The 12,800-nt window shown below is 48.2% G+C and overlaps 3 protein-coding genes across 3 annotated transcripts; 1 reads left to right on the top strand and 2 right to left on the bottom strand.

The window, feature by feature from the left end:
* Window positions 1–135: 135 nt before the first annotated feature.
* On the top strand, window positions 136–4,427 carry LY89DRAFT_687575 (Rxt3-domain-containing protein). The gene is made up of 2 exons (XM_018215526.1): window positions 136–2,658; window positions 2,705–4,427. The coding sequence occupies exons 1-2, from the start codon at window positions 611–613 to the stop codon at window positions 4,260–4,262; spliced, it is 3,606 nt and encodes a 1,201-aa protein (XP_018067854.1). The 5' UTR covers window positions 136–610; the 3' UTR covers window positions 4,263–4,427.
* Window positions 4,428–5,135: 708 nt separating this feature from the next.
* LY89DRAFT_737476 (uncharacterized protein) lies at window positions 5,136–6,165 on the bottom strand (the record flags this gene model as incomplete). The annotated part of the gene is made up of 2 exons (XM_018220261.1): window positions 5,136–5,745; window positions 5,795–6,165. The coding sequence occupies 2 exons, from the start codon at window positions 6,163–6,165 to the stop codon at window positions 5,136–5,138; spliced, it is 981 nt and encodes a 326-aa protein (XP_018067853.1).
* A 3,439-nt stretch (window positions 6,166–9,604) lies between these two features.
* Window positions 9,605–11,075, bottom strand: LY89DRAFT_699303 (HET-domain-containing protein; the record flags this gene model as incomplete). Its single annotated transcript, XM_018217047.1, has 4 exons — window positions 9,605–9,655; window positions 9,726–10,297; window positions 10,328–10,526; window positions 10,578–11,075. 4 exons carry the CDS (start codon window positions 11,073–11,075, stop codon window positions 9,605–9,607), a joined length of 1,320 nt encoding a protein of 439 aa, XP_018067852.1.
* Between the last annotated feature and the right edge of the window lie 1,725 nt (window positions 11,076–12,800).

Here is a 12,800-nt window from a genome sequence, read left to right as displayed (position 1 = left end):
TTTTTGGCTGGCCCTGAATCGTTCCTTAGCTGGCCGTGGTGTCCTGTAGCTGGCCTCTAGCGGGTGATGGCCCTGTTCGTGCGCTTTCGCTGCTGGCTGCTCCTGCAGGGAATCGTCGAAGCGCAGAAAAACACACTTTGGATCCTGCAGCCACAACTTACCTACTTACCTTTGCCTGACTTGACTGAACTTGCATGCACAATCATCATCACATAGCCAGAATCCGATTCCTCGCGCTCAATCTCACTTCTCCTTTCATCCCATCTTGACCCTCCAGCTCGCCACATCTCCACCTCTCGTGGTTCATCGATGCGACTGCTTCATCGACGTCAGGGCATGATTTAGAGCCTGCCGCCGCGGGTAAAGACATATTACTTTGTTTGCTTGGCCTGTTGATCGTCCACCAGCCCAACGAGCGAGACCGAGAAATCTGCCCCCATTGTGCTCTAAACCTCCTCCGATATCTATCGCGAACCACCACCGACCGTATATACACTAGCATGAGGTTGGCAGACGAGTGAAGGGTCGGAACACACATTGATACACCTGTTGTGGGCGTGGTAGGGTCGAAACATATCTCAGGTTCACCGCTGGCGAAATCAAAGACATCATGGATCCAAGACAACCGCCGCAGCAGCCCTTCTCGCGGAATTCCGCGTCACCATATGGACGAACCCCTTTCCACCCTTCCTCGAACCAAGCGCCGTTCCCTCCAGCCTCGCATCCTCCACCAGCCGCGCCCTCGTATGCAGAGCATAATCGAAGACCGTCAGATCCTCCATATTACAATACGCAGCGGAGCTACGCTCCAGAAGGTCCTCCGATGTCAGGTCCAGGCCATTCAAGACACCAGAGTGCTTCTTCAGTTGGTCATGGTACACCAGTAAATCGAAGTATGCCTCCACCATCTTCACCTCAGCAGCAAGCTTCACAACAGCCATCACATCTCTATGGTCCTCCGCCTCCCAGACCCCCACCGGTGTCGGTAGGACCGCCAACCTCATTCCCAAGCCGGGAGCTCCCATCTCTGCCGCCCCTGGGCCGACCAGCAAGCAATGGAGGCAGCAGTATGTCCATTTCGTCCATGCTTGGAGGACCACCTCCTGCAGCACGCGAACCACCACCCTCTCACTACGCCTCTCCGGTGACGACCTCAGCTCCTCCACCTCCTCCTTCATCATCATTATTCGGGCAATCAACAAGAATGACAACCACTGCGCCAGAATATGCTCCTTTCCGACGACCACAGACACCTGAACATCAGCGACCATATGAGCCAAGGGATAGCAGGGCCAGTTCGGCGGGGTCACCACCAAATATGGGACACTACTCTACACCCGAGGCGAGACGGTTTGGTACACCACAACAAGGGTATGCACAACGAGTGCCAGTTGTAGAGGAAAGAAGAGAGCCGGCAAGGGTGCCGAACCCAAATGTGGTCCCTCCACCCAGACCGAGCAGCCAGCCAAGCTACAATCCCCCTCCGCCAAGGATTTCTGAGAATCCTCGACCGCCCATTCATGGAGAAAGCATATTCGGTAGAAGGGTGGAGACAGTACCAAGGGCACCAGAACCTATCAGTCGAGCAGAGCCTGCTTATGGCAGACCAGCGTTTGAGGAGAGACATACTGCTTATGGCTATGCAGAGCGTGAGAGGCAAGAACGTGAAGCGGCAATGAGGGAAAGGGAGAGAGAAGAGTCTATTCGCCGAGAGCGGGAGCAGAGGGAAAGGGCAGAGCATGAACACGTGTTGCAGAGAGAATATGCACACCAGATTGCTCAAAGAAATTCACAGGGATACAGTAGGGCACCAGAACCTCGAGAGCAACCTGCATGGATGCGATCCGGCCATGAACCTCCGAGACCGCCACCATATGAACGACCACCGTATGAGCAGCCTCCAGAACGAGTACCACCACAACAAGTTTCGAATGGTTATGAATATCCTGTAACTTCTGCTCCACAGTATGGAGGGCCACCTGCTTATGCACCTCCGGAACCCCGTCCCGTCGACCACAGATATGGTCCTCCTCCGCCACCCCCTGCCGTAACCGCACCACCTCCGCAGCACAATATCCCACTTGCAGCGTACGAGGCAGCCATGGAGCGAGAGAGAGCTGCCGAGGCTCAACGACGCCAACAACCTATGTATGGCGCTCCCACTCAAGCATACCAACCTCACGAATCACCCCAACGAAGACCGGTTGAAGAACAAATACAGCAACAAAGAAGTTTGCTTAGCGTTCAGGAAATCAATCGCAGGGGGCGGGCTTCTCCTTTACCACAAGCTGTTCAAGGTGCACAACATCAAATAAATGGACCTGGCGGAGAGCCAAGTATCAAGAATGAGTTTGGTAGGATGTTTTCGGGTATTGGCAGTGGAGTTGGAGCTATGGGCATGCCAAGTCCTGTGGCTAGCGGCATTCAAGGTGTTCCATTTTCAAATTCTAGTCAGCCACGTCGTGACGATCTTGAGTCGTTACAGGACTCGCCTGTGGAAAATGGAGGACATCAATTGGCACGGACCTCATCCAGGGGCGGCAGGCGACGAAAGCTCAAAGAGGAAGATAGCAAAGGTGATGATGAAAGCAGTAATGGACGACTTACACCGAGTGGGCGTGGAAAACGAGCAAAGAACCATCACCATCGTCCACATCAGTAAGTTTCTCTTCCTGCGTACATTGCCTCAGCTAACAAGACTTTGATTGAGTCACCACCACCATCGGACCGAGCAAGCAGAGAATACCTCGTCCCCATCACAATCGAATCTTACGCCCTTCAAGAGCGTTCGTGGGTCGACTATCCCATCTCCTCCAGGACCGGAAGGTAAAGCGAATCCGAATCTACATCACCACCATGTTCCCCGACCTCACGTACACCATCACGTGACACCTAGCAAACCTGTCAACACAGTAATACCGCTTCTTAAAACGACCATTCATAGCCAGGTCGTTCTTGACAGCGTTTCAAATCGGCCTAGAAATCATCTTGGCCATGGATACTACAGATCAACACTCAGTGCTTCATCCTCAACGGTTAAGCGAGATCGAATGTCTGACCGAGGCTTTGCGAGCACACCCCATCCTCTGCCTCGGTTCGAAGGCAAGGAGAACTGTACATTCACGGTCAAGATACCCGCGGTATATCTCGGCCATAAGAGTCGCGAAGAAATCACAAGCCGCAAAGCGCTGTGGGGAACAGACATCTACACTGATGATTCAGATGTCATCGCAGCGTGTATTCACCAAGGCTGGTTCCGTGGAGCATGGGCTCCTGATGTTGACGTATCTCTGCTCGATCTGGACATAGAAGTGGAAGGGAATGGTGCTGTTCAACCACCGGTCGATGATGATGCTCTCATCACATCCCCTCCAGCAACTGGACCAATGCATGTACCAGAGCGCCGTGATTGTCATGTCACAGTCCTCATTCTACCACTTCTGCAAAAGTACAGCAGCTTGACCCGATTTGGTATCCGGAGTCGTGAATTTGGTGCCAAGCATGATGGCTATCAGTCAATACATGATGGCTTGAGCTTTATGATCATGAGCATTCGGTGGGTGAAGGGCGTCGATGGAGAAGACCGTGAAAATGGCAAGGAGAGATTGAGTATATTTGGTTCTCAATTGAATGACCAGGAGCTGGAAGATGAAGAGGCTCTGGGAGAATTCTTCTACCGAGGCAATGGTCCATTTCGGAAATCTGATACTTCCAGCTGGTTCAAGGAATCATATGAACGAGGCTCGGATCGATCTGTGAGGATGGGAATGGGAACTGCGAATTGGTGGAAGGGTACAAATGGAAAAGACAAAAGCAAGGACAAAGAAGAGGAAGTGGTACAGAAGACGATCGAACCACCTGTCCCGACCCCAGCGCCTGCACCCGTATCAGCACCGGTGCCTGTTCAAGCTATTCCCACCCCTCCTACTCCTCAACTTTCAACACCAGCTCGACCTACGATTCCGCTCTCCTTCTCACCGCCAACACCGGAACCTCTATCCCCAATTGCTCCAAAGAACGTTGAACCCGAAACACCTCCAGTTGTTGAACCATCTCCCCTTCCTCCAGTACCGGAGGCCACAGAGACAGAGGAAACAATTCGCGAACGCCAAATCGAAAGAGTCACAGAACGGATGATTAAGAACGCGAACACGGCATCTCCTGCTGTATTACCAACCACTCCAGTGGTCGATGGGGCAACGGAAGTCAAGGCGGAGGGAATACCACCAGCGAATGGAGATGTTACCACAATGTCCGGCTAGACGGCCGGACAGTTGCGTGGGAGGATGTATGGAAAGGGAAATGCATATGACCAAGTAAAATAAAGTACAGTACAGATATTTATTAGCTTGCAACGGCGCTGGTTTGAGCGAACAAGCAAGCGATGGAGCGTTGAGTTTACGATTCTTTGTTTGAGTTGAATTGAGTTGAATTGAAGAAATGAAAAGAAAATTTAGTAACTATACATTCTTGAGGGTGATTGTGAGTGTGATTGTGATGTGCTGTGAGATGTGAATTATTGAATTCGTGGGCAGAGAAAAGAAGAACCAAGTGTTGTCTGAGGATTTAGATACCATCATTCCATTGAGCTAGCTTAGATCTCTGTGAAAGTAAACAACACTGATGACCGTTCAAGAAACATAGCTACGGACGAGCTTTGAAGTTTTTATATTCATTGTGTGCAGAGGGGTTGAAAATGGCGTAGTGAGGTGTTCAACGGATCTAGCGCGGAGAGCGCAAAGAGCGCAAGCAGCGCAAGTAGCGAAAATCGCGCGAAATGTGCGAAGAGCTGTTATATATGGATTTGTCTATATTTTGTTTCTATGTTCGGTTACTAGAGCCGTATGATACTTTAAAAGCCAAGACACATCAGATTTGCTATACACATAAATGTTAAAAGTTCTGGAACTCTCATTTTTAGTTTACTCTCATTGTAGTAGCTCTCTTATTAATGCACCAGCTCTTTTACTAGGTTAGTTCATTGGTTGCAGTAGCTCTTTGATTATATCAGCTCTCTGAGTACACTGGCCTTGAAGCTTAGAAAAGCCATAGAGAGTGAATTCTCCTCATCAACCTTTCCCATAACTTACATTTTCAAAACTCTCGCAGACAAAAACCCTCACCACTACTCACAATTACAGAATGCCCGGATCCTCAACCAAATCCCCTTTCCCTAACATCCCAAGCAAAGCCCTTACATTCTCCAACTCCCCAACATTATCCAACATCATCTCCCACTCCGATCCCTCAAACTGTATCGCAAAAGGCCTCTTCTGCCTCGCCTTATCAAACGCCTCCCTCACCCTCTCCCTAATCTCTGCACCCTCCCTCCTCCTGACCCCAAACCTCGCCCCAAACTCCCCCTCTCCCATCACCCTAACCCTTGGAACCACCCACCCCTCACCATTCCTTTCTCTCCCCCAAAACCCCAACACCTCCTCCAGCACATCCCCAAACGCCCTCACCCTCCCCTCGCACTCCCCCTCATCCTCATCCTCAACAACCACATACCTCTTCCCCGCCGGAACCTCCTGCATCCGCGTCTCCTTCCAGATCGCAATTACCCTCTCAATCGGCGGAACGACGATAATCACCTCCTCCAGGTTTTCAAACGCCGCGAGTTCCCACGCAAAGGGCTTCGTGTCGAGGTTGAAATACTGCTGGACCTCGATATCCGCGCCCGAGGACGAGGAGCGATAAAGAGCTTTATGCAACACGCCGCCGAGGGCTAGGGAGCGGATATTTCTTCAACCCAGAGCTGGAGATCGATACATTCGCCACGAATTCGGCGAACTCGAAAACGGCGGGGATGTAAATTGTATCGGTGCTTGGGCGGAAGTTGAACGGGAGAGAAGCCTGTTGAGTTGCAGGGAAGAGATCGTTGCCGGGGGATTGCGTGGTGAGTATGTGGGGACTGAGGGCGCGGGCGCGGGAGGCGCGGACTGTGGATAGGAGGGCGTGTGGGAGGGTTGTTGGGAGGAGGCGGTGGGCGCGGAACCAGAGGGTGGGGATGTAGGGGATGCGGGGGTCGAGGTAGTGGAATTCGATGAGGTGGGGGGAGAGGGCCAGGTCCCAGATGAGGACTTGGAGTTCTGGGGGGAGGTTAGGGAATTGGGGGAAGGTGGTGGGTTGATTGTTCATTTTTTGTTGTGGGTTTGTAGACATTATGGTTTGGGAGTTGAATGGAGATTGCTGGATCGGTGTTCTGGAGTAGATACAAGTGGAGGAGCGGTGTTATTTATGAATGTTGAAGAATGTCTGCTGTGAATCGAACGGCTCCTTGATTGCTATGATTAAGACTGTAGAGTATAAGCGCAATCGAATTACTAGAAAAAAAAGGGACCCGATTCACCCAAAAAATAACATATTCCTCACACCTAATATTCACATAACACTCGAAATACCCTTTACCTACAAGAGCAGAACATTCACATAAACGAGTTGCTATGAATGTTGAAGATCTTGTACTCAATCTAACATAAGTCTTGAATTCGATTCGCAGATGTTCTCGCAACGTGATACATACCGTACGTCCACTTGCGGGAACTGTTTCTGGTTTTCATAAGTATATGAAATCATCAAAAGTCTTGTGGGCTTATGCGGCTGATTGATAGTACAAATTGGTATATTTCAGGTTTTGTTTGGAACAGATAGGGAGAAGTAACTTATTTATGTCATTTCCATCTTTGAAGTGACGAGTTCGTACTAAGCTGAGGAGTATTAAAAGGAGTATTTATGGGCGATAGCTAGGAAAGTAGGTAGTAGGTAGTAAAGTGAGTAGTAGTGAATGAATAGAGATCTTAGTTGTGGGTAAGTTGAAAATGATTGCATCCAACATGAGAGCAATACCGTATTGATAGTTTTTCAAGATCATATGGATATAGCTCTATAAGAGAAGACCCCCAAGCCTCTCCTAAATGAAAACTCTAGATAATGTATGCAGAATAGAGAACCCTCTTCTAGTGCTACTGCCTTGTTTTCTACTCCTCCTCCCATTTCTGCTTCGGTGCGGCTTTGGAACTATTGCGATCAAACAAAGTACTTGGGATTTTGGTACTAATTCTAAAATTAGACATGGTCCCCAACGAATTTCCTGCCTCCATTTGCTTGTAAGAATATGTCTTAGAAAACAATTAATACAGTAAATACAAATAAACGCATACTCTTCCGTGCATTGCTAGACAGTACTTTCAAAAGCCCATTTTCACCAACGATCATCCGCACTAAACTATCATTCAGATCATCTCCCAACAATCTTACATTCTCAAGCTCGCCAACGTCCTCGAGCATCTTTCTCCAATTTTCAGGTTCACGCTTCCACCTTTGTCTAGGTTGTTTGAAAGCATGAAGCTTCGCTTTACGGTACTTCTCGCCAATTTCAATCTTGTTCTCTGCACCGACTTTCCTTTTGGTATCGAAACGCTCCTGCGGCTCCTCTTCCGTCATAAAAGAGTGGTACGAAAACCCAGTCATCTTTTGAGGCTTTAAAATTACCACGCACTAGCTAGCTTCTGGCATGGTGACTTTCTGGCAAATCTGAGCTGCAATAAAATGCTCACTGGGGCACAGTCGTGTGGAGAAAATTTGATCTACATGTTTGATTTCTCCATGTGCCTATTTGATCATCTGTATCATCCTTTTGGAAGGAAAAGGCCGAGCCTGACAGCATTCCTCACATGGTTTTACATGAACTTTGGCGCATGGTCATAAAAGCAAGAATATGAAGTGAAAGGGGTTCGGGAAGAACCTGGGATTGGTGACATAACTCTACCAGGCCCCTCAAAAACTGACCCACAAGAATATTACAGACAAACGCAATTTTCAGGCTAATACTCTCTATATAAACCAAGGGGGTATTTAAGAGCGCGCCGATCAAGTCATACTAATGTGTGAAATTACAAGGCAGCTTATGAGGTTGTGTTTGACCTAGACGATTTCTGAAGTATCAATGGCGAGGAATTACTCGGAATGTCACACGAAAGAGTGGAAGGTCTTGTTCAAATGCACGAAGAATCGAAGCTCGCTCTATTAAAGTAGAGAGTGTTAGCTGTCGTTTGGAAAGGTGGAATTGGAGTATGCCAGCTTCGCAGATTGGAAATTTTGAGAACTTAGCGTAGAAGAGCGAAAAAAATCTACATAATTAAACACTCTGGCGATGAGTCCCCATTTGATTTTTGGCTTCCCCTTTCCCCTTTCTCCTTTTCACTTCTCTCCCCTGAAAGGCATGTTATTTCGTCGTACCCTCGTCTAATCGATGAAGCCAGTGGTGTTTCCCCAGCACCATTCTTCTCAATACTAGCTCCCCAATCTAGTAACACCTGCACCATTGCCTTATTTTTTGCTTCCACTGCAAAATGTAAGCAAGTAAATCCTTCCTTGTTAGGTATAGCAGCATTTGCCCCATATCTAAGCAATAGATCAACTACTGGCTTGTGATTTCTCCATGAAGCCAGAATTATAGCAGTGTCGATGTTACTGCACACAGCATTCACGTCCGCTCCTCCTTCCAATAACAGCTGCACTATTGTTTTATGCCCTTGCTTTGATGCATAGTGCAATGGTGTCGCCCCATAATGATCCCTTTCATTCACAGACTCTGGATCTAAGAACTCCAACACCATTGCCTCGTTTTCTGCAAAGACTGCAAAGTGCAAGCAAGTATATCCATCCTTATCGACAATAGCAGTATTTGACTTATACGTAAGCAATAAATCAACCACTAATTTGTGGTTTTGTTGTGAAGCTTTCGTCATAATATATTTTGCTGCTGCTGTATTGATTTCGGCCTTCTCTTGGAGTAATCGCTCTATGATGGCGAAGTGGTCTCCTTCTGCCGCTGCTTGTAGTGCTGTTCTCCCACCATACTCTGCCGCTGCTGCATTGACCTTGGCCTTCTCTCGGAGTAACAGTTCAACAACAGCCAAGTGGCCTCCTCCCGCTGCCGCTTGTAGTGCTGTCATCCCACTATGTCCTACTAGTGTGTTGACTTCGGTCTTCTCTTGGAGTAATCGCTCTACAACAGCCAAGCGCCCTTCTCTTGCTGCCGCCTGTAATGCTATTCTCTTGTTATATCTCGCTCTTGCGTTGACTTCGACTTTCTCTTGGAGGAGTCGCTCTACGACAAGTAGGTACCCTCCTCCAGCCGCTGCTTGTAGTGCTGTTGTATTGACTTCCGTCTTCTCTTGGAGCAATCGCTTTACAACGGCTAAGTGCCCTCCTCCTGCCGCCGCCTCTAATGCTGTCATCCCACCATTTCCTCCTACTATGTTTACTCCGGCCTTCTCATGCAGGAGTCGCTCTACGATGGTTAGGTAGCCTCCTTTTGCCGCCCACCACAGCGGTGTAGTTCCGTCCTCGTGCTTGGAGTCAATGTTGACTTCGCCTGTGTTGAGCAGCAACTTGACCATAGTCTCGTGCCCTCCCTTTGCTGCCCACCACAGCGGCGTAGTCCCATCCTTATGCTTGAAGTCAACGTCAACCTCGCCCGTCTCGAGTAAGTGCTTGACCATAACCTGGTGCCCAACCACGGTCGCTATCTCATATCCCTTTATTGCTTCTTGAATCTTCTCCTGTGATTTTTCATGCTCTGCTGAGTCTTCTAGTATCATTGCAATCTTCCATGTTCTGGTAGCTTTCCCCAAGAAGTCTTCAGACCCTATTTTGGAATGTTGCGACGGGCAATGTTTTGTCTGTAGTAAAGTCTCGTGCTGTTCTGGAGCTTGCACCTCCCTTGAAGCCTTTTCCCAGTCCCAAATAAGCAAGAAATTCCGAAACAAGGGCTTCATCGATTGCGAAAGCTTGAGCATTCCCTCTGGAGGTGTAGCTGCAATCATGATAATATCAAAATGATCATCATGTAATCTGACGATCGTAGGCTTTGACGCTCCTTGAAGAAGGCAGACAAAATCGCCTTTCCGAATAGAGTTTGCCAAACTGTGGAGAGTCCAATGAGCACTCGATCCTTCCTTGTATCCCATTTGCCTTGATATGCTGTTGAAAATGATTTCTACGCCCTGGCTACCACCCTGAGTAATATCGCTCTGTACGAGAGATACTCTGCCAAGGATACAACCCTTGCTCCTGATTAGGGTGATCTGCTTATCGCCGAAAGTCTCTGTAGATATCTTGTCACAGAGGAGGAACTTAGTAAGATTCTGGAAGAGTTTTCCCCAAGGATCTTCGTAGCGAGATGACAGGCTGGCTTTACTAAGGTCATCAGAGCTCATGCCAAGTAAGGCAAATACCTTGTCGTGGAGCTTTGTAGCCTCACGGGTATGGTACATATCTACCAGCTCGCCTAGTGGGCATATATCTAAGGAAAACCTACCCGACTCACTCGTTGCGTAGCCAGGCCGGAAGATTGCCTCCCTAATCAGGTAGATCACTGAACGAACCAGACTTTGTAAGTCTAGATCGTTATTGTAAAAATCCAGCAAACTCACGCCTGAGCAAAAGGCGTATCCGTCAGTTTCCGCAGAACCACACGTAATAAGTACATGTCGAGCGGCAGCAACTTCCTGGAGGACCTAGATTAGTTTATTAGTAGATTTTACAAAACCTGTTAATTGTTCCCTCACCCAGATGCGCCGAAACCACGGGCGTTGAAGAAGTGAAGAAACTGCTTTGTGGATCATTGTGAGATTTGACTGATTGGAAGACTTTTTGCCCCCTGCAGCAACACGTATCTCTTCGAGCGCTTGGTCGCTATTGTCTGCGCACTCTCCAAGCCAAACAACGACACAGCTTGCTTGAGCATATATTTTCGCCATAAATCGAATCTGCCGCTCTTTCTCCATTGTATCATATTGATTGATACAAACAGCATCTACCCATAATATTCGGTCAATAGAGCGATGTCGTAGATGTGATAGCGCCTTGTATAGATTTTGCGTCACAGGTAGTTCATATCCACCGATGGAGATAGACTCAAGATTGACCAGGTCACCCCAGACGTAGGATAAAGCCTCATAAGGATGCGTTCGTCTGCCCGAGTCCTGTAGAGTATAGTTAAAGAGCTGGCATTGAATAGCTGCGTTCCTGCTTTCATGGGGGAGCAGGCGAAGCAAGCGGATCATATCTTCCCCTGGTGAAAGAGGTTGATAACAAGATTCAGTCTGGCTCATCGTGCTTCGATTTTTGATATGGGTTTTGGCAGGGTAGTTCTAACAGGAAGGACAATACAATGAACGTAAAGGCTGGTTATTCGAACAGTGTCCTTCTCGTGCACAGGCCTTGAGTTCGATGGGGCAGCAGTAGAGTAATTTGGACGTCTCGGTGTAGTTTTGATTAGCTCAGGCGACTCTCACCAAGGCAGTAGGAATAGATGTGAGTTTTCATGTAGCTTGTGCGAGAATTGGTTGGTGAATGGGAGTGTAACTAACAACAGTCGCACGAAAGGCAAGGAAGATGTAGACTCGGATTATGACACAGGAGGAATGGGATCTCTTTATGTATCTGTGACGTGTCAGTCACGATCACGGGACTAACCTTAGTGTACCATAGGTTCAACAAGCGAGGGCTGATTGCGAAGCAAATGTTTGTCTACCACATATTGTCGGTGGTGCGTTTACCACATTTCCTAGCTTCCAGAAATCACAATAGCTTGCTCTGAATGATTTCACGATATCCATTCTCACAGTTCTTAAGAAGTTTACGAAGCGTTGGCAAACCATTGCCAAGGAGAGTAAGTCTCATGAAACACTTACAGCCTCGGGAGAGAGACTTTGACAATAGGTAGGAATGTAACGATGACTCACAGAATTACAAGAAGAGTTACAGATCTCGCTCCTGCTCGAGTTTCCTCGAGTATTTCAGCTTTGAGCCCTTGCAGCTCTACCGTTCATCTAGGCAGAATCACGGATGTCCATAGTTTGCAGAAGCAGCTACCGCGAAGCGATCCTCAAAGTACGGAGAGTACTTTACAGTATTGAGTCCTGCCGTGCTAGACTTCATGATAGATGTTGATTATTATGCTCCAGCGACCATATCACCAAGCTCAGCTTCAGTGTCTTGCCTATTCCCATCCCATCACCCAAGATACCAAACTTTCTTCTTGTTGGGAAGTCGATGTACAAGGTGCAATCACGAAGGTCACAGCACCTCGGCCGTCTCCATTGCTTGGATAGGAAACCCTCGGTCTTCCAGTGGACACTTCCTGACGCTCTCAGATTTCATGGGACCCTTCTTGTCAAGATAATCTTCAGCATCGCGAAGTCGGAGCGCCTTGTCCAACACCTTCAACATAGAGCAATAACTCAAAAAGTCGATTCGGCTTTGGCTTCCAAGAGAGGACACGGTTGACAAAGCTTTCGTTTCCCTCTCGCTCTGTGGCACATACGTGTACAGTATTATAAACTTGTATGATCGGCATCTTTCGACATCTTGGCCGAAAAGCAAAGAAGTCTGGGATAGGACAGACTGAATTGAATGAAGTATGAAGCTTTGTGGGTGTTCAACTGAAGTAGCAAAGGTGTGTAATTGAGTGTATAGCTAGGCTGACTACGGAATTCCAATGTCCATCCTCATTTCTTCGACGCTGACACCGTAGACAAGGTTTGCAGCTCCCTCAGCGGGATAACAGAGCGCAGCTCTCGACAACGAAGGGGATCTTGAAGATCTTGGGTTCCACCGTTAGCAACGTCCTACTCCACGCGTTGGGAGTCTCGAACGTGGTTGTCTATGATGATTGGAAATCCACGACGTCGGAATCGGAATTAGCTCTTTCTCTCTGTGTGGAACTTATTGTCGCAAAGGTAGAGGGAGGTCCTAATCGGCTTTGATGGCTCGAAGCCGATATTGCT

The sequence above is a fragment of the Mollisia scopiformis genome, assembly GCF_001500285.1.
Source record: "Mollisia scopiformis unplaced genomic scaffold LY89scaffold_19, whole genome shotgun sequence".
In the NCBI taxonomy this organism is placed as follows: domain Eukaryota; kingdom Fungi; phylum Ascomycota; class Leotiomycetes; order Helotiales; family Mollisiaceae; genus Mollisia; species Mollisia scopiformis.
The sequence above is the reverse complement of the archived record's forward strand: the minus strand, read 5'-3'. Positions and strand labels throughout refer to the sequence as shown.

Excerpts from the sequence above, each read along its gene's own strand:
- LY89DRAFT_687575 (XM_018215526.1), top strand. The coding sequence starts at position 611 with ATGGATCCAAGACAACCGCCGCAGCAGCCCTTCTCGCGGAATTCCGCG. Across the intron at positions 2,659-2,704 it reads CATCACCATCGTCCACATCA|ATTGAGTCACCACCACCATC; the intron begins GTAAGTTTCTCT and ends AACAAGACTTTG.